Raw genomic sequence first — 25,856 nt, 5'->3', positions numbered from 1 at the left:
AAAAAAAATAAACGTACGACTAACGCTTATCTGATGCCTACCTCTCAGATATCCAACTGGTAATAACATCCGGTGTGAAAACAAAATTAATTCCAATTATTTCCATGAGAATAGCAAACTTCACATTATTGACTACACACCTATGAGTGTCGCATTATGCAGTATTAACGCGTTTTGCTAGTCAAACGTCTACACGACCAAGACTAAGGGGTGCGATTCGCTATGCACCTAAAAATCCGATGATAGATATATTGGATTCATTGAAGTATTTTCAATGATATATCATTTTCTTTGGATACACAATTTCCGAAATGTGTCATAGGTAACAACCAGCTTGGCAGTGTTTCAAAGTCTTCAGGTTAGTGAGTTTAACACCTATTCTAGATAGAAATCTCGAAATTGTTTTGTTTCATCTAAAATGATATCCAAACAACTTCAGAAAAATGATGCGTACGCATGCTCTGTGTGTACAACTTCTAAAACGACACATTTGGTACCTTTGACAATTTTAAATAGTAACATGTCGGTTGCCAATCAGGGTGCGCAGTGTATTGAATCGCAAGACGGTCAGTGGTAAAATAATCGATTTTGACAGGTAATGCGCTTTTCATACCGTGCGAGACCCATACTCGTTATTAAGCAGGGACAAACTAAAATGTCAGCACTTCCTTAGAAACGATAGCCGGAAGAGAAAGTCACTAGGAAAGATCTCAAAACTAGAAGAAGAAAAAAATTGTGTTTTTTTAATCTCAGTTGAAAGCTTTTTAACTGTCAGCTTTAAGGTTGATATTCAACCTTTCATGCTGATAACAGAACTCATGATAGATTATTTGTTTTTAAAACAATCATCTAATTGAGAATTTAAATATTCTAATTAAGGGACATACAATTGTTTGTATTAAATTAGGAATTCCAAGTAAAATATTAGTTTACCGAAATGAAATTGTGCCTGGGCCTGTCACTTCCTGACCAAGGGACAGCCAAAGTATCTTACAATGTACCTGTAGGTCTTTACTGTGAACAGATATATCTGTATACATATGTACCTGGTGAACAGACAATGAACTGGATTAATTGACAAGGAATTAATTACCTTGAAATCACACAAGATGACCTTAATCAGGTACGGCCCATCATAATCCAATGTGACCACATGTGAATGGGTAATGTGCCATCACTGCTCATATTCTCAGGTAAAGATATCACATTGAAAGAAAAATATCTGTCAGCGGGTGGTCATGTTGCCCTAACAACCTATATAACTGCCAATGAAGATGTTTATACCTTTAACAAGGGACAGGTCAATACCACATGACAAACTGTATGCCTGTCATTTTAAGTACCCCTTAGATGCTGGTGTGGTGAACACACAGTAGGCCCATGGGAGGAGGGTTGTTTATCCTGTTTTTCTCGTGAGGGTAGTCCTGGTCTACACTGATTTTAGGATCGTGTAGAGCTTTATCAAGTACCGACACCTAGTCTAATTTTAATTAGTCTGTCACCTGTATTTAGTTTTGTTCTGTCACAATACTTTAGAACCGGTTTGTTAGATAACCAATACATTAACGTTTTATACAGACCCGTACACGTTCGCTGTTCCACTTTCACGTTTATTTCAGGAGTGAATGACTCACGTTCAAGAGGTCGAGAGATTCTCTCCCGATTATATTCAGTACAGAATGTTCTTTAAAGCTATTAATGTGTTACAATCTTCATGTTCTGACTTTCGAATTTCGACGGAAAATATCAACAGAATATTATGAAGATTTACATAGGAAAGATATGTAAGGCGATTGATTTCATATAGTGATAATGACGTGAGAACTTTCTCAAAAGTTATACGGGTTGCATTTGAATGGTTCGAATAACAATAGTACGGGTTTACAAAACTATTGGAAATAGTTATGATATAGTTTCAATAGTAATTTAATGGGGTGATGGACTGAATTTCTAACCGAACAAAATTAATGAACTGTGAAACTGTTCATGATGATCTTGTCTTCAGATCTATTCATTTCGACGCTTCATGAAATCGACCATTTCAATTTGGAATTATGATTTTTGAATTTATCGTTAATTTGTGTAAGTCATGATACACAAACCATGGTTTAAGATAAATTTGGAGTCTCTAAATGAATGTCTAGATTAATATTGTACTAGCAAACCGATAATGCCATATCAATTTCAGACTTGACATTGGGAAAGATTAATTCAAAATTTAAAAGAATAATCTTAAACTGAAATGAGTATCAAGTAATTCAAGACATCATTTAAATGCGAAAAGTCAAAAAACATTTAAGTGTAAACAAAAACGTAGTGCGGGTGAAATATGAACAAAGACTATGATGCAAACGTAGACCTTGATTTTGTTTGATTTTGTCCATTTGTTAGACATTTTGAGACGATGTGTTCTGCTTTGTCGTTGACACTTGACTTGTATGACATGTATTAATTAATAGTTTTAAATATTCTTTCTAAATTATAGTATGTTCGTTTAAGTAACATAGCCAATTGAAGATACACATCTTTTCTATTGAATATTTTAGTTACTTAAGCGCTAGCGATACTCACTTTGGCAGGACAACAGTCAATACTGAAGAGGTGGTGACCATTACAACTTTCCTACTGAAATAACGAGTAAGACCCCGTTAGCATTTGTTGCTACTTGAATTCTGCGATGCATAGAGTTGATAAGATACTTTATTTATGTCATAGGGATGTTCTGCCACTCTTCCAGTGCGCTTAGAATCTCTGGTGGATTGTGGCGCGTTCGAATGCGTCGATCCAACATGTACACACATGTTCTATTGGCATGAGGTCGGGACTGTATTTTGACCAAGGTAACGTGTCGACATTGTTTGGCGAAAATGGTCCATTGCACGTCACGCCACATGGCACCGAGCATTGTCTAGTTGAATAATTACGTTATGTTGGTGGACAAACGGCACGACGACAGGTTGTAGAATAACGTCAATTTACAGTTGAGCTTCCAATTGCCTTCAATGACGACTAAGGGGATTTCTGTTGCATAAGAAACACGTTTGGACGGTGTCGCATGAGCCATTGGAGACTGACGTCACGTAGATGACGCGTTTCAGGGGCATCCCAACCGCAACGCGACGCGACTTAATGCCGTAGAGACGGGTCATCACAGTATCTCGGCTTATTCTAGGTATATCGTGTATCGGAACCACGTGCTAATCGGGCTATGTATTGAAGTCTCGCGGACACAAGAAGGCGTAGTGTGACAGATTTAATTACCGTGTATTGATGGTGAATATGTATGATACCATGCTGTTAAACACAGCTAACAACAGCTAATTAATAATATAGATTATGGACATTTAAGGGGGGTTGTGGTTCCTTTGCGTGTCAGTGTATAAATCCAAATAAATTTAATTCATCAACGTAATACATGTATGACTCTATATAAGAAAGCTACCAGCCTAATATGATGACAATTTCGGATCTTCAGAAGAGGTCGTATGAAGCTTTTGACATATTTGACCCCTGGCAAAGCTTACTTGACCATCGGGAAGGTGAGCTTATAAACAATTTAAAGCGAGGACATAAGTGGAATTCTACTTTGTGATAGATGGAATTGAATGGAAAAATATGTAAATATGTGCAGTTGATGTAAAATAACTATGATAAATTCATATTGCCACTTGGTATTGATTATGCATTACAAAATCTGACATGAAACAAATGGTTGTGGATTATACACTAACAAAACTGTCAAATAACAAATGGACGTGAATTAAACATTAAAAAATCCGATATATGACAAATTGGTATGGATTATGCATAACAAAATCCGTCATAACACAAATCAGTTTTTATTATACACTACAAAATCTGTGATTCTGTGTTTTGTTCCCACAAGGATATGTTCATCTCTTGTAATACACAGACATCGGGGTTCATCCTTTGTTTTGAATCTGAGGGTCAGCTCACCTGATGTCAGCTCCATGACACTGTTATCCAAAGTAGCACATGCCCATAGGTTGTGTGTAGTAGGGGATAAACTGATATCTTCGATGTATACAGGACTCTGTATCACCTGCTGTATCTCTCCTTTACTGTTTAGGTGGATCACTTTGTCCCCGTCATTTGTCCACACGCCACCACCAATTTTGAGACACGTAGCATTTATTCGACATGGAGATTCCCATTCTGATATAATTTTAATCTGAGGAAGAAGGGCCTTCTCCGGGTCTTTATCTGTGTCTGTGCTCCCTTTAATTGATTGTTGATGTCCGGAAGGTAGCGGGTTATCATCAACTGATGTTTCATCTGACTGGTCAGGGCCGGTAGAGAACTGAGACTGTTCCGATGTTATCAGGGAAACTTTTCCAAATGCCTCCTTCAGGATTGTATTCCTTCTGTTGTTTGGGGTGAAGTCGGCAGAACCTAACTTTGGTTTTTCAGGTAAGGTGATGTTTGTCTGAAGTCCTTTTGAAAGGTCTAACACCTGGATATCTGTGCCTGTCTGAAGAGTTTCTGTACAGTGTTTAAGTTGTTCTTTTAGGTCTGCGAGTTTCTTTTCGAGTTCAGTCTTGTAACTGGTGAGCAATTTAGTAATTTCTTCTTCTAAATGTTTCAGTCGAGATAGTGTTTCCGCAATCAAAACATCAATATCCTCCTTAAGTTTCTCCCCTTGCTTTTGTATTTCTCCTTCCACTCTTTCGAAATGGTTCAAGTGTTCACCCAGATTGTTCTGTATTGAACTCATTTCCAGTTGAATTTCAATTAAATCTGTTTGCTCGGTTTTATTTATCAATGATTTTATCTTACATTTGTTGTCGGGAGTAACTTCGCTAAGTAGGATATTGTCATGACCTCTGTGTGAAGTGGACACACATTTGGCACATATGACGTCATAACATGTCTCACAAAACCAATCCAAAGTCTTTCCTTTGTGGTGTACACATGTAGTTTGATCCTGGCCGCGAACCGCTATCTGTCCTTTATAGAAAGAAATCGCCTTTTCTGCCATTCGGCCTACTGATTTCTGAGGTAATATCTATATTAATACACAGGTGACAGGAACCTTTCAGCCTGTGAATGTTCCTGACCTTTCTTTAAACAATGATCATCCTTAGTATATGTAAATAATTCTTACAGTGATGACTTGCTTTGTGTAAATGATCAGCATCAGTTCTGTAAAGAAATAAGAAACTAAATCATTAAATGATCATAAACATCCCCAAATATATATACGGAATCTATCTTCTGATGAACGTGAGTAGTTTCATTCGACCTTGACTTTTGTCATGGAAAGTCCTCGACTTATCGTCTCGTCACCATTGGTGAGAAGTTGACGTGGGTACCTACATTTACTCCCATCTAAGATGGCGCAAGTCACAAACGGCATCTTTCATTGTAAATCATTATGTTTTACGGGCATTTTTGAGACACACAATAACTGAAACTGCATGAAAGATATTTAATGTCATTTTTTAAGGGGAGTCATTTAGAAAAAAATCTATCATGAAAAGTCGAAACTAAGTTTTTAAAACTCACATGTGATATTGGTAACTGGATATGCCAACACCTGAACTTCATAACTCCCAACACACTTATCGATTTAAACTATGTTGATATCCATATCGGCGTCCGTTTTGTTATATAATACTGTCTTTCGTATGCTTGAAAATATGAATATTTGAGTCACGTAACTCAGCGTTTGTTCCTTACGCCATCTTGGATGTGAGTAAGTGTAGTTTCCCGCATCAATTTATCCTAAGTGTAGTAATGACACAACTTCGTGTTTTTATTGAATGATGTGCGTTGATCACCCACAAGTATCTATTTGTTCTCTCACCAGGAAAGTTACATAAGAAAATAAAGCAGAGTATGCTAACATCAGAAACGGAATATTGTGTGTATTGAATGATTTACGGCAGTAACTGTGTTCCTATATATATCAATTTAAATGTAGTGTACATGTTAAGCCATCCAAAGCATAGGTTATCTGTTGTCTCGTCTTACACATAATTACTTCTATACCTACCCATATAGTTCTGGTCTTATATACAATACCTTAATTACTGTGTTTTACATGTGTATCTGTTAAGGTGTCCCTTGGACTGATATACTACCCAACCAATACACATACATGTATGTCGCCATTAGATGTGATTTACAACATTGTTTGTGTCCATAAAATATATTCTTGATAGCAACATCAACAACAACAACATCAACAACAACAAATTATTAACATACTTGCAATGCTGTCGGTTTGTTTTCTTTCCCAGTTAGAACTTCCAGGAGGTGTTTACGGGTAGACAGCGATAGTTTCCTTTGTATCTACCTGACCAAAATTGTGGCGCATATATCTACCTTAGTGCTTTGTGTGTGAGACAATAAGATGTATAACAAAGGGTTTGCACCGTTGGCTATAATTATACAGTGCACTTCTTTGTTATCGATGCATGCCATAAAGACTTATCAACAGCAATGTATGGACAGATTGAGACAACAGACCACTGATTTGCATACCATTATTTTTAAATATAGGAGACACTCCACATATATTTTGCATTGAAATACAATAAGTTATTTGTAAAGCATTGTTAACCGATCGTAGGCGTAAATGGTATTCTCCAGTTATATATGTCTTACATTCTTGAGGTTGTGAGTTCCAATTCCGTTCGAGAGCTTTATAAGAATGTTATCAGAAATTGTAGAAGAAAGGAATGTTTAGAGATTTTAATTCCGAATCCCAGTAGTGTGTTGTAAATGACTTTTCGCGGGAGTTTAATCCCAGGAGTAGGGTTTTTACCCTTTTATTCATTAATCACGTAAGCTTTACATTCTATACGAAGTAAAACAATCCCAATAACATGGTCATAAAGGACTTACAGCTTAAATATTCTCTTAGTGGTAAGTTCGAATGGGTGTAATATGATTACAAATGACATTTCTGATGAGTTACTATGATTGACGTTCTTAGTAAGAAAGACATGAGACAGCCGGTGTGCTGTAAACGTAAATAAAATTAACATTAACCCATTCACCACTGACATTTTACAGTGAACTATTCCAACCTTTGAATCGGAAGAGTTCAAATGTGTTCTCAGGGGTGAATGTGTTAAGGAGCATAAACAAATCACCGATATTCATTAAAGAAAACAGACTGAAATACTTACTGAGTCGGGATTAAGCTTGTAAATTATTAAATGGATGTGCAGGACAAAAATCTGCAACGAAAGAGAGGACGCGGTGGCGGAGTGCTTAAGACATCTGACATTCTGCTACAACTAGCCCTCCACCACTGTTTTACGGGTTCGAGGCCTTCGTAGAGCAGTCGCCGGATACGGGCAGCAGGTTGATGGACTTTTTTCTGGTACTCCGGTTTTCGTCCAAAACCATAACCTGGCACGTCCTTAAGTGACCACAGCTGTTAATAGGTCGTTAAAAATGACTCCTATGCTGAGGGTATTATAGGCATGCCAAAAATAGCATTGGTGAGTCCTAGCTAGTAGGTGTCGCTTTGAATGCCTCTATTCACTGTACACCTATTGTATAGACGTCCCGATGTTTCCACGAAGAATGAGTTTCGTTAATGCTCGCTGTTAGTGCTTTGAGTAATGACTGCTCTGTTGATGTTCCTAGTCGAGTTTGGCGCGAAGCATGATGTCTCGCAGTCTTGAAATCTAAGACGTTGCATTCTCCTTTTTTGCTGGCCATTAATGGAAGTTTGCTCCTTAAATTTTTTGTAAAAGAAGTATCTTTTGTTGTGTTTTTGATGAAAGTGATGGTAGTTGCAGGTCTCTTTGGAGTACTGTCATGAATCTTTCTTGTCATGTTCTGTGGTCTTTAGGTAAATCGCGCTCCTCTCCTTAAACATTTTCAAATTTATCTTGCCTGTTTTCATTTTAAAATCCGAAATTATTGCTCCATTTCCCATAACGGATCCAGCTAGCGCGATGTATGATGTTTTCCTACTGTCTCCTAGGCAATTTTGTATATAACATGGTTAGAAGCGTGGAGTGGATATGTCTTTCCACTTTATATATTCTTTCTATGGATTATATTGTACTTGCTCTAAAGCGGGCCCGTTCATCTGGTATAGATTCTGTTTTTTCTTCATGTTGAGAATGTGTCATGTTTTGCGTTGAACTTTATCCCCTAATTTACTGTCCAAATTTCCATTCACACATTAAAACATTTCTAGAAACTCTTTCCGATCGAGAACAACGGAGAAAACTCACACCATATCAGATACTGTACAGACCAATAATTATCTTCTTGATTTCTTAAATAACCTATTGACGCTTATTATATTGTATTGTGGTGGAATATATAACGAGAGTGAGAAATGTTGTAAAAGAATGAGTTGACTTTTATCCCCAACATTTTCCAATCCTGAGTTATATTTTCCGCCATTATATACAAACATATATTGATTAAATCTATTCTACCACATAAAATGTAATGAAAGTCTACCTCAGTGTCCATGCGCCTATAATAAGCAACGCGACGTAGATAATCTAATAATTTAAGTTAGGCCGTTCATTTGCCCGCGTTTACATTTGTCACGTAATGCATATTTGTCTCATTTCACAATAAGCTGCACGTTTTATCATTTTTTTATCCTGTGGGCAGTTGTTCTATTTTGTGTATTTCTTCCTTGATATATTTGGGAACAATTTTTGTTTGTCCGCTAGCAATTTTTTAAATAAATAAACAATTATACGTGTACCGGAAACCAGTCCTTCAGCTCGCTTGTTTACATTAGCCGGGGAGGGTCTTGGAAGAGCGTTGATCTGTTTGAAAATATAAATGCACGCGCATGGTCCATCTTCCAATAATTAACCAATACGAAGTGTCGTTACGTTGCAAACGTTATATGAAATGCTTTACACTTCCTCTCCAGTCGTACTTTATGCACGAAATTTTGTTTTTTTGCTGTTGGAATTAATTTTAACGTTAAGTATCACCTTTGCTTTTTTTCAACTTCTTTCAAAACCTCTTCTATAGTTTAATACACGTTCATCTTCTATATACTTTCGTTTTGGAGAAAGTTAGTAAGACACGTTTCATACAAAGCTCTTAGAAAGGTTTGTGTACACATACACTTGACCTTAACAGTAGAAAAGTTTAGAACCCCAACTGTTTTTTTATTATACATATCTTTTAGTGTAATTATTAAAAATAATTGCATCACTTTATTAATTCAAACAATAGGTTGATACTGTGCTTAAACACATTCCTTGTCTTCTTAATCATGAAGTGTTTGTAAATGTGTAATTGGAAAAGACTTTGAAAAGTTGTAATGACATTTATATGGTGTCTTATTATTTTTTTAACCACATTATCTTCAATCGTACACTGGTCTAAGGGGCGTAACTCGTGCAATAATTTAATTATGACAAGGTAGACAACTCTAGATACCTTGTTCTCAGTGACTTATGTGATCCCTTGAACTTGGCTAAGTTCGAGGACTTGAACTTAATTTCAAATATATATATAGTGTTTTTTCACGTTTTATGTATTTTTAATGCATTGACTGTCCCTATGCATATGTTTAACTGCGTAATTAAAAGTAAGTTAAACCACGGACTTAGATAATCTAATTCCGTGGTTAAACCTTTCCCTCTGACGAGTTAAAAAGTTGATATACACAAAAGACGAAAAATCCAAAAATTATACCAAACACTTTCTCTCTTGATATCAAACAGACGATTGAAGCGAGAAAGGTCGTCCGTGAACCGTTATAATCTACCTATGTCTACAAATTTCAATCCATCTGTTTGTAGCTTACGTTCATATTACCATCATATAACGATGTATTTATAAAAGTGAATATTTAACGTTTGACAATACAAAAAAAAAAAGGAAACATGATTTTGATGAAATGACTTTATTATAACAAACCATATCGATACGAGTATGAACAAATAAAAAATAAATCTATATGGCAATGAAAATAAATCATGGAAATTACACACATTTACATTCGGTTCTGTATCGCACCAATTAGTTGTGTCTATATATTCTATATTCATTGTACACTAAGCTAAAATGTATAATACTTAAATCTACACAACGGTTAAAGTGCCTGTTACAGGCGAGACGGGATTGTTTGGAACTGGTTAAAAATATGTTAATTTCTTACAGTTTACAATTTTAAAAACGGATAACTTGATTTTCCGGATCAATATAAAAAAACAACTATCATTAATCCGGAATGCAACTTTTCTGGATTAAAGAAAAGGGAAATAATTCTAAACGATACAGTCAATGACCGTTATACTGTTTCCCGAGCTAATCTATGTGACTCCCTTCAAAAATTGTCTCTTTTTAAGTCAAATATGTCTGGATATTTCTTGGGGGGTTTTAACACAAAAGTCGATATCCAGTCACGCCATTACTCAAATGGGTCTCCGTTGTAAAACAAGGTGAGTGAAATATCGAAATTACCAAAATAGTTTAAAAAGACAAAACAAACTCAAACCTGATAATAATTACTGATTTAGTTGCACTTTATGTTAAATGGATCATACAGCTTTAAGATAACAAACAACGCTTTTAAGGATACCTATCCCATCGCAGGCAAAACACTTTTTTAATTCAACTGTAGTTTTTCTTATATACAGTTACCTCCCTTTAATTCTCGTTTTTTATATGTCATGTACTACAGCGCGACTGAGCCAGAGTGCTTCCATCGAGAATGACTGGGTAGTTTAGTTGGTTAGAATGATCTGAGGTCAAGGGTTCGAATCCTGATCTTACCCCGTTGAATTTATAAATTCAGAACACAGTTATTAGAAATGATCGAATACAGTCATTAAATAGTCATATTAGCTAAGTTTTTGCAGCGGTACAGAAACCCGCAACTGTGAACTAAGTGTACACTTGAAAGCAACTTAAGTACCTAGATATATTTTTTAAAAGCGACTAGACTGCCTTAAACTTTTTGATTCGTATAGAGTTATTAATACACTATTTAGACCGAATTGCCCTTAAGATGCCGAACTACAATTAAGATGCTGACAAAATCCTTATCCTCGACTGAGAGAAAGTGCACTTAGACAGGTAATCCAGTCTAATACACAAGTAACCGTTCAGTGGAACTATAACTTTTTAAGCGTCAATGTAATCTAGAATACTGTTAAGCGTCTAGATGACTCAGTTCACTATGAATGACCTAGTCCATGATAGAACGTGGTTTCCCCATGTTGAGGCCTGCTTGGGACGCCCCTTCGTTGCTGCCATATTGTAGACTGATGACGTTTCGTCCCTCTCTCAGTTGCTCCTCCGTAAACTCGCGTTCTTGTTTTTCGGCCATTTTTGGTCCGAGTATCATCCCCTTGTAGTCATCTCTCGTTTGAGCCTGTAACAAAAACGTAGTCATGATTTGTAGCTTTGAAATTATTCAAATTGGAAACTATATCATTGATTGTCTGTAACAGCTCTAGATTGAATACTGTCCTCCACGTAATCTGCATACTAGTATATACATATTACACAAGCTTATGTTGGCTAAGCGAGTTGTTTTAAGTGGTTTAAAGTCGAGACACCGGTAATTAGCACTCTTTGCTCGACAAAGGAAACATACGTTTTCGATAGCTCGCAAAATAAGTTTTCAATTGATGTTTGTGTTCAAAACTTACTTAGTTTGTATAATTCATACCAAACTGTCCTGAGATATTGGGACAGTCCTGTCAAAACAAGCTAAAATTTTGAAAACCATGATCAGATAAAATCTCGTGCACATTTCACGTGCCCGTTAACGCCAATTAATCAAATATAGTTAAAGATTACATTTTTTTTACACCTGACAAGAGCATGATTTTCGTAACATCATCATTAATTATTTTCTCCACAAATCTGGGGCAGCAAATTTATTTTGAATTGACAAGTCTTTTATCTCGATACGTATTTTTACGTATCAAATGCACTGTTTATAGATAGTTATTTAGAATGATATTCATCGAAAAAAAAAAATGTTTAAAAATATTTTATTACCATAAGGATTGATACAGCACAGGGATTGGCCACACTTTACGTTAACATTATGGACGCCCTTTCCCTTATGTAAAAGAAACATTGGCTAGGTATTTAATGAAACAAGCATTCGACGCACTCATGATTTCAGACAAACAGACAGACTGACGGACTCATTAATAAAATACTATCGTATTCGGATGAAAAAAGAGAGCACAGAACGGGGGCGGGGGTCGGATGACACTGATCAAATTGAAATCCAATTCTTTTATATATAGATATGTATACATATAATCGGATAAGAAAACCATTACCATAGTTATGCCTTGAAAATTATTTAAATATTCGCCGTAAGTCACTTACCACTCGCGCCAAGGCGTGTATACATAATGTGACTTGGCAAATGTTCTTTTTCTCCCAGAGATCAACAGTTTGGAAAACCTCCTCGGCTGGAACTCCGTACTTCTTCGCCGCGTCTTGGAATCGTCCGAGGTTCTGCATCAGAGCGAAACCGCCTCCCTTACGATCAATTTTCTTGATACATCCGGGCATTAGATTGTTCATCATACTGCATAAGATACAACGAGATATGTAGCGGGTACATTATTTGCTTATATGGCCATGCAAACACATACTAGAAAAGACTTGGGTTTTTACGGGGGGGGGGGGCACAAGACAGCATCAAGCTAAAAAATCTGTCATGTTTTTCACAACGACGGGAAAAAAATCAGTTCCTCATATATGGTATCCCTTGCCTTTAGAAATAGCTATTAGTACTTTAACTGCCGCTTGGTTCATGATGGTTTGTTTTCAAAATATGGCTTTATTATTGTTATTATTTTCTTTTTTTTTAATTCTTTTTTTTTAATTTTCTTGGGATAGGTTTGAACTTATTTACATCGTCCGGAATGTTTGGTTTAGGTTTTGAATTGTTAACCATCCAGATAACACCTAGGGTCATTTAAAGACGTCTGAAATATATACATTGATTACAAATTATCCGACTTCATATCTAAGTTGATGAAAGGTTTTTAAAAATTCAGGAAATTAAGAACCGGAAACAGTTAGAAGGTCCCACACAACTAAATCAGCCAATCAGTAAGTGCTTCATACGATTGTAATCCCAACCTAAAGTTTGTTCCGGTTTTATACAGTGCCTCTGAGTAATTGAGGTAATTGTTGACATATTTTACATTTAATGAATTCTACAGATATTGAACTCCAGAAAAAATGTATAGTTTTAGTGGATTTTAATATGTGATGGCGGATTGATATGTGGTCAAATGCCAGGGGGTGTTCCCGTCCCACTTCACCGGTTTGGCTTGTAAACTTCCGGTTGTCGAAAGCATACGACTGTAGCGCTCTTATATGCAACTAAACTAACTAAAAACGCCTTTTGAAGCCTTTATCAGGTATGCATTTGTGAATCTTATAGACAGTTGTCACTAGTGTTGAACTTCAAATATAAACGCTATTAGATCAAATGCTTAGTAATGACATATAGTAATTTTTTTAATTGTGCGAGTCCTAAAACCGGAAGTCGATTTGATGAAGCAGTAACTTACTCGCAGAGTATGATTCCGTCTTTAAGTACGTTCTCGATGCCACTTTTCAAGTCGATCGGTTTACCATAGTTATGCTGGACCCATTCCAAAGCTTGTGTCTCCAACGCGGGATCTCGCTGGGAAAATATAAAATACATAAAAATACGTCAAAAATGATGTAAAAACAAGTTTATTAATTTTATTGTAAAGTATAAACGAAAACAAAAACAATCAAAAATCAAAAGACAAATAAATAAAGAAACAAACAAGCAGATAAAAATCATAAACACATAGAAAAATAATGTCGACAGGAAACGAACACAGAATCATGTTAGAATATTTTGGGTGTGAAGCACCAAACGTTGAGATGTTCCTTTAAAATATTTGTTGAATATGCCAGCCCGTGTGAAACATTGATTATTCGAGAGGAAACAAATAATCATGTTTCCCTTATACAATGTAAATGAAATATGATATTTTAGCGCTATAGAACAACATCATAACAGAAAAGAGTACCAGGAGCACTCATCAGCATGCATGTGCTTTTAGCGTTATAGATTTATCAAAGATACAAGGGTACAAGAGGGACTCAACCGACAAAATGAACCGCGAGAGGGAGATTCAATTTCGCGAGAGAGATTCAATCGCGTGAAGGAGACTCGATTACGTGAAGGAGACAAGATAATTTGTCGCCCAGTTGTGTGGTGTGTTTTAGACCAATCGGACACGTTTTATATAGATGAGATATCATACTATGTGTAATTTTGAATTGGATGACTGTTAGTTTAACACTAAATGCCTATTATATGTACTGTATACAACATCAGCTTCGAAACCCAAACTTTCAGCTGCTCAACATGCACTCCTTCTCACGACTTTGTATCCGAAATAAAAACACAAACACGCAAATATACATTTGCCGTACTATAGCCTGTCTTTAATCTCTCGAAAGAATTCAACTTCTGTGAGATCAAGTTGTCTAAATGCTCGAGCATTTTTTATTTTCTTTTGAGACTTGCTGACCGCGGCCTGTATCTGATTCGAAATTGAATGCCTTGAATCTTCCTGCATGGCGCAAATGTTGTAAACCTTAAAAATCTCTGGAAAACGTGACTAGTCGACGGAAAGCTAGAGAATGATTACGCCCTGTGTACGCACCCATACCGAGGTCTATGAAACGCATGTGGACTACGTACCAAAGATGACAAACAATTCTCGCTATATACTTTCGAAACGCCAGAATGTTTAAATATCTACTACGCAGCTCTGGTTGTTCCAAAAATAAAAAAATAAAAAGAAGGCTCCTAACACGCAACGTTGTTGACGACACGTGTTAACTAGTCTGGAACGTGATCTCAGAGGAACAGTTGGATTCAGTGTAAGGAATCGCAACACAGCGTAACGGTAAAATGCACAGGCTTTGATCTCAGCTCAGTTACTTGGTCATCACTTTCGATTAACCTTGCGATTGGTTAGATTCTATCCAACGGTGCTAATACAATTGCTAGCTATGAATCTTCGGTTTTGACATAAACGGACTGCAGAATAGATATGAATATCTAGAGCAGGACCCTTTGCAGCTGGTATATAAATATTTATAAATTATATACCTTTGTTGAGGTGAATATGTGGATATATAAACCTGAGAAAGCGATAATAACCGAACATAATAGTTACTCTGAAGCGTCCGTCTCATTCCTGTGGTTGATGCAAGGACACGTATTTTGGACAACACCCAACCAAGCACAAACCTTAATCACTGACGAGTACAGCTTGACGATAACTCCTAGTCGTTTTATATAGCAACTTGTATCCTATAAAACTGAAATCAAATACAATATGTCACATTTCAATAATCATTATTTCACAAAACAAAAAGCAACTCAAAAAGATGTTTAGTTTTACAAACCCTTTGAAATACAATTCTTGGTTTACATTCGTGTATGTGTATAACATTGTTTTCTACGATTTGCATTGCCTAACATCGGTCTGTGTACATATATTATCACCGGCTGCAGTGCCTCTCTTTGAACTGTGCACAATACCATCACCACAAAGTGCTACCGTGTTGGCTCGATTTGTACCGTGTTTATGCACGTGAGGTCTTGAATGATTTACTAATTATATAACCATAATGATTAAACCCCAAGGTTCAAACACAACTCATATCACTAGCCTCAACTTCAGAACATGAATGAAACATGTATATATGTCTCTGTCGCGTGGTCGGATTCTACCTTCGTCAACTCGGGACCTCCATATAAATGGCGTTCTTGTGATGATGCTATCCGTTTGGTAGATTATAATGGAAATAGAGCCAAAACAAAATAAAAGTAACGGTATTTCGACACTTGGATGAAATTTGACGAGGAAACTGTCGGCTGCTAATCTCTGAGATCCGGTATGGCACTGTGCCACGGAGAGCATTCCTTTTGTAAATGCATATTCTGCATGTCAATTAAAGCTGTGAACATTTACGATAATTTGATGTAGCAAGGAAGATTGGTAGGTATCAATTACCAGGCCGCACATCTAAGCCAGTGACTAGACTTACTCGGGTTATCTTTATAAAATAGTTCCAGCAATGCAGAATGGCGTTGCACGTATCTTGCAATGAAGAATGTCTGTTTTGTGTCTCGAAAAGAAGAAGGTTTGTTTCACGTATCTTACAATGAAGAATGAAGCTTTCGGTTATGGAGGAAAGCCGCAGTTCCCGGAGAAAAGAAAAAAATACCGACCAACGGCCTTTACCTGGCGACTGCCCCACGTGGTAGCAGATCTAGATTGTCAGACGCTTGGCCACCGTTGCCTCGTTTACAACAAAGACCACTAGGTCACTCTACCTTAATTCAGACATATCATTGAATTTGGAGTCTGGAATCTGTACAAATTGTCTAACGAAAGTAAGCGTAACCCCTGGAGTATCGAAGATGCTTTTACCGTAAAGGGCAACTAGCTCCAAATCAGAAAATGTCGAACAAAATGGAACTCTTATTTGTTGGAGATTAAAAAACAGCGCTACGACACTCTTCCTTAAATTTTGTTTGTTTCCGCTTTATGTAATTGTAAAATTGTGTTGAAACGGCGAGATACACATCTTACATGATATTTTTTGTTAAAATACAGACGAAGATAATATTAAGGAAATATGATGACTAGTAAAAAGTGATATTTAAAAACTCGCTAATGGTAGGTGGATAGCCGAACGAGTTGTTTTAAACATATAAACATTTTTTCTTATATAGAGTTTCAATCTACACGCAGTTTAAAACAATAGTCTACACCATGTTAACACTAATGAGCTACACAAACATAGAAAATCTCTACCCAGAGTTGTCGTACCTTACACTCGGGATAACGAGTGACACACACACACTATCGTATACAGTGGGTCTGGCACACATATGTAGTCAGAGTTAACTATTACAAGAATTCCTTTAGAAGAACTTCAAAAGAACCGTCAGTTATATGTGAATATCAGACAAGTGCCAATTATACGCCTCGAGTTCTGAGTTATCAGTATCTACAAGCAAATGTAAATATAGACCTGCCGAATCGCACATCTCGGCTGACCATGGTATCTCTTTGATCGACCACAACACCAAGAGCACTGACCGGTAAACATGTTGGTCCCACTGTTCAGTTGTGTGGTCAGTACTCGTGCAAAAATATCCATTACCTGTTTTATTTCGAGAGAAAATAATCTGAATGATAACTTCAGCCATTGGCTATAAGTATAACACTCATTACTAAGAGACTCGGGGTTTTAAGAATCATCGTACCGTTTTCAGAAACTGTAACTAAGTACATTGAAAACATTGGAAACATTTTTCGGTATGACTATAGCCTTGATATATAGATCATTTCTGTTAAGAAGACCGTACCTTACAGGACTTTTATGAGAAATAATAAATATAAAATAAACAAAATATAATCAACAACAGTGTTCTGATGTACAAAAAAAGATTCAGCGAGTTTAGACTAGGGGCCTGCTCGTTTATGCGGAACAACCGGTTTGTCCGTTTATAAATCGGTAACAATTTCGGGTATTAATCCTGGCGAACATGCAAATGTGTATGCAGGCCTTGCAATGCTTTGTCAAGGCTCGCCTGAAAGCAGCGTCAGATTACTAGGTCCGACCTTATCAGCTGTTGGAGAGGAGACAGAAGAACGTGACCAAATTTAAAACCTGCGAGTACTCGATACATACTGTTGGACATATATAAATACATTTTTATTTTCGTCACTCGAATAATCTTCATGGCCATACAATAATTTCTCTAAGCTTAGAGGTAAGTATTCATGAAGATTTCTAAACATTTCAAATCTTTGATCAGTATATATGATATGATATGGAAGTGTGCTTACCAAACTGTGCTACCTAGTCAAAGGAAGTGTGTTGACCCATCTGTGCTACCACTATATCCAAACGGAAGTAAAACCACAGTGCAGAGGAACAGGGATCCTGAAAGATTGGTGAACGCGATCTGCGCTTGCACAATTATTTCCAGTTGGATTTTTTTAGTTATATTTCGCTGTATTGAAGGTTAAGCTGGAAAACATGCCGCCTTCCAGCTTTTCGCAAATACCTTTTCGATGTCGTCGTTATTCTGTTCCTTCGCACCGTTGGTATGACGGGTTCTGCAATATTCCATTGTGTGCAAATGACTTTCAGTATGATATTCATTAACGATACAGAATCTGTCAGACCTCATTGGAGCATTTATCATTCACAATAAAGATGTAAGTGATAAATATTTTCGTCATTGTTCTAAAAACTTTTAAAAGAATATATCTAAAAAACAATGCAGAGCCCTGTCAGTTTGTATATTTGGAGGCTGAACGACCTTGCAATCATAGTAAAGGTCATTTGAAGACAGGTGCTTTAGGAGACACGAAAAGATATAGATCCCTAAAGGGCAGCTAAACAATATTTGGTTTCCTCTAAACAGACGTCATAGCAAAGGGATTCTGTAGGGGGAGGGGCACATTAGTCGAATCTAATGATAACATCTAGTGGGACTAAGCAGGTCTATTCTTTCACCAAATCTGCAAGGGTGAAAATCGAGATAAGGGGGAGACTTTCGTGTCTCCTCCTTAAAAAAGATTGATCGAAATAATTGATCTGCTGCCACCAACTGTAACACTCTTTATCGTTTTCTCTTCTACCTCGCCTTTTGGTCAGTGGTGACTCCCTAGGTACCCGTCTACATACGCATATTAACCTAGCTAATGCAAGGAGGCACAAAATATAACTAAACACATAAACAAAGCCCCTTTATGTTAGCGTGATGGAATTAAAATGTTGTATATATGAAACATGCTGATGCTATTGGCGTTTGCTGACAGATTAAGACTCTCGTTGCTATGTTGAGATGACGTAACCAGTATCTGCGGCATGTTTTATACTTAATTGTGACGTAAACACACGTGTTAATAGTTGTACGAGAGAATGTATTGTCGGCACCTGTTTGAGTCATCAGTTCTCATTCTGCTCTAGAAGACCGGGTCGTGTAATGCACATGCATTGCCTCATAGTAGGTATATATATACATTGTCGGCTACGGCGCGAAATTATGTCATTAGTTGCTTCTTAAGTATTTATGTTGCCTTACACCGATACGTGTCTCATTCTCTGTGAAGAGTAAATTATGATAAATCAACTAAATGAATAATACGGTTATTATTTATAAATATCGATGACGCCTTTGAAATGTACAAAAGAATTACTGACACGCCTTAAATACCTAAAGGTTAACAAGAATCGATGACCAATTAAACGGTACACAAGAATCGATGACAGTTTGAACGGTACACAAGTATTGATAACACATTTTAAAGGTACACAAGAATCGGTGACATGTTTAATCGGTTTCGCAGGAACTGATGACAACAAGCAGTGATGACATCTACTTCGGTCAGCCTTGATTATAAATAAATGCCAACAAAAATAGAATCGCAAGGGGAGGTAACTCTATTCAACTTACAGGTATACAATATAACGTTGTTTATATACTCAATCTAAATTTCAATCAAATGTTTGCGCTATGACAAATTTTGAAACACTAATATATTTAAGTCGAATTCGAATAAGCAATATATCCAATTTCAATGAAGTGCTATTGTAACTCGAACATCTTCCTTTATTTCAGACACACAGTGCTTCCAAACATCACCTTCACCTCAAAATAACGAAGTTCGATGTCTGTAAAAACACTCTTTATCTCGATATATTGCATCATGTAAGACATAGGAATTACATACGTTGTTCATTTACCATACCGACAAAATCAGGGGGAAATCGTGGTTAGGTTATAATATGGAATGCTCCTTTTGAAACATAGTCTAAAGATCTAAGATATTTTTATGACTTTTAACCTTCTGCATTTTTCTTTCTGGCAAAATTGTGTCTGATATTACACCTACTATAGCACTCGATATTCCTGGAGAAACTTTGATGTGTGTCGTATCCGGTTTGGGCGGTGTCTGTGACGTCATCAGGTACTTAAGTAGGGTATGCTTGCGTAAGTTTCATAGATTTCAACTTTTGCACACTCAAAAATAAATCTGAATTCAAACGCTTACATGACATATTCCACATTCCAAGTAGGAGAAGTTCATACACTTACTTGATAGTGATGTGTCGTTTTAAAAATAGTACACGGCCATTTACTTATGTCTAGACTAGTGATCACGTGACCGGTTATAAATCATGTGGATTCGTCACAAGGTATGCTCATTTATTTTTCATGTCTCAAAAGCTCTTTTAAACAATGTTAACATTCCACTGGGGAGGCTAAAAAGTGCTGACCACCCACTATTTACAGTATTACGTCATAAAAACAGAACTGTGCCGCACGCCCAGTCATTTATTTCAGTTAAATTTATATCTACCAGGGCGAACGGTGCTTGTTTTAACTTTGAAATAAAAAATAGAAGAAGTGCACGCAAGAACGTCAATGTATACGTATATCATATATTTATATAGTAAGTGCACAAAATGCACGTTCTACATATAGATGTTGCATTGCATTTACATATTAAGTTGATGTAATAAGGAGAGTCTCAATAAATCTCAGGAATTCCTTTGTTGATGTTTTATACTGTTATCGATCGAAGGTAGCAAATATAAACGCACACGCCGTCAATATGGAAGCCGTGACGTGTAAAGGGGGCGATAACTCACACTCACTGTAAACGTCTTCTGGTTTTAACGAACGTAACCGTTTCAGGTTTTTGTCTGATCGGAAACTTCTGATTTTAATTTCGTTAAAAAGGTTTTGCAGTGGTAACTTTCCCCAAAAAATCTTTTGCGTATTAACACATATTTAGTTATTATTTTGTGTGATTCTATTGTTTTGAATGAATGTGTTATTGTACAATAAATGAAAAAAAAAACATAAACAAACAAATAACAAGACAATACTAATTACACAACAACACAACTTTCACGTTCAGTCGTATACTTTAAATAAAGTTTGGTTACTAGGTTGCTTGACATTTTCGCTTCACATAATGTTGATGAAGACTTCATTCAATCAATCAAAATACTAAGATTTTTCATCAATTTTTTTTCTCTCAATTATTAGTATTAAATTCACGATATTATATACAAGTAAAGGAATTGTTAGGAAATCCTTGATTGGGTGACTTATAATCCAAATGTTGTGATGTAAATCAAATGACCCTTTTTAAACTTACGCACAGCCATGAAGCGGGTTACTTGTAATTTCGGACGGATGAGGAGTGTTACGTTGCGCATGGACTCGAACTAAAGACGGTAGTAATAGTTAAATTTACAAACATAGCACAGGGTCCTGTAGAATTTACATAATTTATTTTTGTGACGAATTTAACGTTGACAAACCAATCAAAGTCGTTACAAATTCCAGTGCGCTGTTCCCAAAATATCAAACCAACCGATATGTTTTCACTTTGTATAACACGAAATGTAAGAATGATATGTATATCACTATGAAACTCTTTACGGAACAAAAAACTGCATGTGTTGTTAGTTAAGAAAACAGTAAAAAGAAGCACTCACAACACCAGTAGGTATATGAAGCTACGCGTGATATAGTTATTGTTTGTCAGAATAGTAAGCCACATTCCGCGTACTGCATAGAGTGACGTAGGTATAGACATTATCGCCACCTAACTAAACGTATAATGTATACCGAAACGACGGGGTTCACAACACTCACTGTCGACCTCAATAAAGGTCATTACATGTAATTGTACGTAGAATCTATTTTTAGCGGGTATATTTGAACAGGGCAATGGTGTGTATTGAGGGAGTGCGATAAACGGTGTTTCAGAGGCTACTATACAAAAAGTGTATGTCTTATCCGGGCGACTAAATAATAACGAAAAAGAAAATTTGTCAATTCTTTATAGGGAGTTTAATATACACATTGTCAACCTCAGCAGACGTTTCTACTGAGGAAATCCTACATATCATTTCACGTTGGTCTGGTTCGGAAAGAGGCGCTCCGGTGTTTCAATACAGACTGTCTATCAAGCCCCTATAGTTATCGCTTATTTTCCGGTCCATGTACTCCATGCGGAGTCGGGAATTTTCTTCCGGGCTTTCCGCTAAGAAGATATCGACGAAACAAAAATTAATCTTCTGCCCCCAATTGCAACGGTTCGGATTTCCCATTTCTTCATAGCTTCCAGCTCTATATCTATAGTCTATAGTATAAGCTCCTAAAGATCAAAACATATTAGACTTGCTCAAGTCCACCGTTAAGAAAAGGATCATATAGAAGGTCAGTCTACATTGGATATGAAAAATGACTGAATGCTGTCAATTCAAGCTACGAAAACAATCCACAGATATCTTTATCGTACAGAATGCCATGGGAAACTGCGGAGGGGCAAAGTAGGCGAGATTACATATCATTCTATCCGAAAGCAATTTGTAGAGGGGAGGAACAGGGGCAACCTTACGGGAGGCCATTGAAGCTAATTACTAGTATCTCTGTAGATACACATCTATACAGCCCCGAGATCTACTAACAGCTTACATGTGGCAACACCGCCGTGGTATTCAAGCATACGGTGAATACAGAGTAATGTTGTAGGTTTTATCGCGGGCAATTTGGGCCCAATTATTGATAAAGGCAGGTTCGGAAATGTTGAGCTTCAGACAATTAAAGAAAAGGCGATGACCCGCCACATTTTTGCTGTTTCTACTGAAGAGCTGTGTAGCAGAGCTAAAACGGTCTGTTAATAGTCAACTGGTCCCGTGTTTTTCGAATTCTTGTAGCAGAAATGATTTTTTGTAAAAAGTAAAAAGCATTTATCATCGCAGTCTCTGGCCTCTGAAAATTGTCTATCGCCACCCTTTAACAAACTGATAAATCATTTCGTCGATCTCAACCAATCTCTAAAAACATAAATCACCGACTCGATTTCCTCCCCTTTCGCTTAAAAATCCACCACAAGGTTGATTTAGGATTCTGCCTCGTACGTATATTTTTTTCAGGGGTGGTCAGGATACGTTTGACCTATACTGCACTGTACATGACCACTGGTAACGGCCGGCTAATGTGTTGTTTGGCCAGACGAGTAAACCAGTACACGCGGACGAACAAAGGTCAGAATGGATTCTCACGCGACAGGTCAACGTCCTTATTGAATTTCGACTGTTTCTATACCATTGCAGCCAGGCGAAAAATGTCAATTCATCAGAAAAGAGGAAAACACGTATAATTTGAACCTGGTAAGTTACAAAAACACTTATAATCAAGAAAAGAATTTATCGAATGCGTATACACAATTAATGCCAATAAACAAATGTAGAGCTCAAGTTATTATTATTTTGAGTGACAAATCATGCCGTTTCATCGGTCAAGAAATTCTAAACTAGCAAATTATTGAACGAATTCTTATGTGTTTGGTTAAGGACAAGTTACGTTCTCGCTGCGCTGATCATAACACCAGAAGAGGGAGCAGAAACACCAAGGCCAGGGAATGAGGTTTGTATTGCTCGTTCGCTTTTTAGGTCAAGGGATCGAGGATGGTGAGAATTGCTGCAATCGGGAACCGTCGGCACTTTCCGAAAATGCGAAAATACTCGTTTACGGAAAGTGCCGACGGTTCCCGATTTGAATTGCTGTTCCACGCTAGCCGGACACAATTTAGTCGGACACGTACTTGCGATTTTGAGTTAACTGAAGAACATAATGAATGCATAAGATAGTACAATGCAGTTATCATTGAAGATGTTCGATTCCCCTAAAAGTCTGTTTCCATAGTAACCTATTTTGATATTGTTTATGAGTGGTGACGTAACACAACCGTTTCGTGCCAAATTCTTTGAAAAATGTGCTGTATTCTTCCTCAGGAATCTATTAATTAGATGTAAGACATCTAAATGGCTGTGTGTTCTACGTACATATCCGGAGATGTACCTAAATGCATATTGTATATTTATTCCGGTTCCAAACGTATTGGTTACCAGTAATCATGTCTAATAATAGACTACAACACTAATGTCTGTATTCCCATTGGTTGGATCATAACCACGTGTGTCCCTGATTCGTCGGTGAATATTACTTTCTCAGGGCTATATGGCCAAATATTCACCTCAACAAAAGGCCATAGCTGATAGATATCTGAGCCACAGGGAGATATAACGTATGGGATGTCGTCTTCAGATGACCTTAACTAATATTACAAGGACGTGAAACCCTACACAGGCAACAACAGAAAAGTGTGCGTGATATTTCAGATCGCGCGATGAAGTCAATACGTTTCCCACTATCACAAACATAGCAAACATGTTAATCTGAAGCACAGCTTTGGCAAGATTTTCTGCCAGAATCAACGTAACGTATCTAGTATACAATATAATGCTATCTATAAACTTACAGATAGAAGGCAAATAGACTGACAAATGAATTCCATGTTTTCCGGATATTTGCGCGGAATTCTTAAACCGTCCAGTAAGTAATTTGTAATTAAAGACGGTAATTTGATTTCCAGAGCGAGTGCTGGCCAACAAAAACCTTCCAACTATTTCAACCTTCAGTTCGGCAAAGAGATTTTAAAGTCTATATACAAATAACATAATCAATTCCATTCCCCTACTTTATCAAAATAAAAATATACTATGCATTTATGCGTAGTATCTCAGAAGACGACTCCTTAGAGTAACACGGATCAGAACTCTTCAAGTCTGGAGGAAGGTATACAGATAGCCCCGATATCACCCCACTGAAACACACATAAAAAACATGTCAGTTTCATGTTTATTGCCTCTCCGGTTTCGCTTACAACACGCTGGTGACGTCAGACACTTGTAATCGACAGGATCAGAGGATGTATATGTGTATTTCAATGTTCCGTTTTTCATTTACATGGTTCTAGATAGGATCTCTGTGCAGTGTTTTCAGGAGATTCAGCTTCGTATTAACTTTGCAATGAGTATTTTATAGAAGCTTCAAGATGCTATTCCTGTCTTAAAATAAGTTTTAAATTTGTGTGTGTTATGTTTAAACAACCTTAATGCGAAATTCCATACATACATTTGATTTTAATTGTAAGCACAAAAACAAAAATAACTTGATGTGTTTGTATTTAGATAAATTACCCAAAGATGGGAAACATGAAAGTATCGTTATAAATTTGGCTAGTTTAGTCAGGAATCGCAAGGGATCACAACGAACGGCAAATCATTTTAATAATTATAAAACAATATGCCGTGTTTTTTGCTGTATATGGTGCAAGATATTATAACTTGCATCTGCGGTCTATTGATAGCACTACTTGATATAGTTCTTGTGCTTGAATCCTTTCAGATAAGAGCTATTAATATATTTCATTTATTTACAGCAATCTAGAAACAGTTTTAGTTGTTTTTATATTAAAAATAATATGTTTTACAAAGAGAAGGACAGAAATTAATTCAACAGTGACTTACAGTGAAAGAGTGGTGAATTGAAAATGAGGCGATCTAGACACATGTACATATACGAATTCATCGGGGTTTCGTCAACATAAAAATGATCTTATATACATGTACTTGTTTTAAAAAAAAAGAATGTGATTTTGCCCCAATCAATGTACATAAAAAGAAAAAGAAAGATATTTTGAGTATAGATGATAGAAATATACTTAGATACAGAGAAATACACATACGCTTAGAAGCAGACATTACCAGAAGTAGCTAAGATATTCTGCTAACATGTTTTTGCAGTTAGCTGCCGTGTATAATGCCTAAAGAATTTATAAATAAGCCGCGACGGCTTGAAATGAGTTTAAACGAGATTAACACGGGCTGCTGAAGGTGCCACGCCCGGAAACATCATCAGAAGATAAGGGAAATGTGGAGGGGCAGACGGA

At 36.7% G+C, this 25,856-nt stretch overlaps 1 protein-coding gene across 1 annotated transcript in view; it reads right to left on the bottom strand.

Moving 5' to 3' along the window:
- Positions 1-9,858: 9,858 nt before the first annotated feature.
- LOC110447068 (myophilin-like) overlaps positions 9,859-25,856 on the bottom strand; it is an 18,905-nt gene continuing 2,907 nt past the window's right edge. The window contains exons 2-4 of the mRNA XM_021492489.1: positions 13,527-13,642; positions 12,325-12,529; positions 9,859-11,347 (exon numbers count right to left, since the gene is read on the bottom strand). Coding sequence (XP_021348164.1) covers positions 11,162-11,347; positions 12,325-12,529; positions 13,527-13,642 — 507 coding nt within the window. The 3' untranslated portion in view covers positions 9,859-11,161. The remainder of the gene's footprint in view (positions 11,348-12,324; positions 12,530-13,526; positions 13,643-25,856) is intronic.

This window comes from Mizuhopecten yessoensis, unplaced genomic scaffold, assembly GCF_002113885.1.
Source record: "Mizuhopecten yessoensis strain PY_sf001 unplaced genomic scaffold, ASM211388v2 scaffold3139, whole genome shotgun sequence".
NCBI classification, from domain to species: Eukaryota; Metazoa; Mollusca; class Bivalvia; order Pectinida; family Pectinidae; genus Mizuhopecten; species Mizuhopecten yessoensis.
The sequence above is the reverse complement of the archived record's forward strand: the minus strand, read 5'-3'. Positions and strand labels throughout refer to the sequence as shown.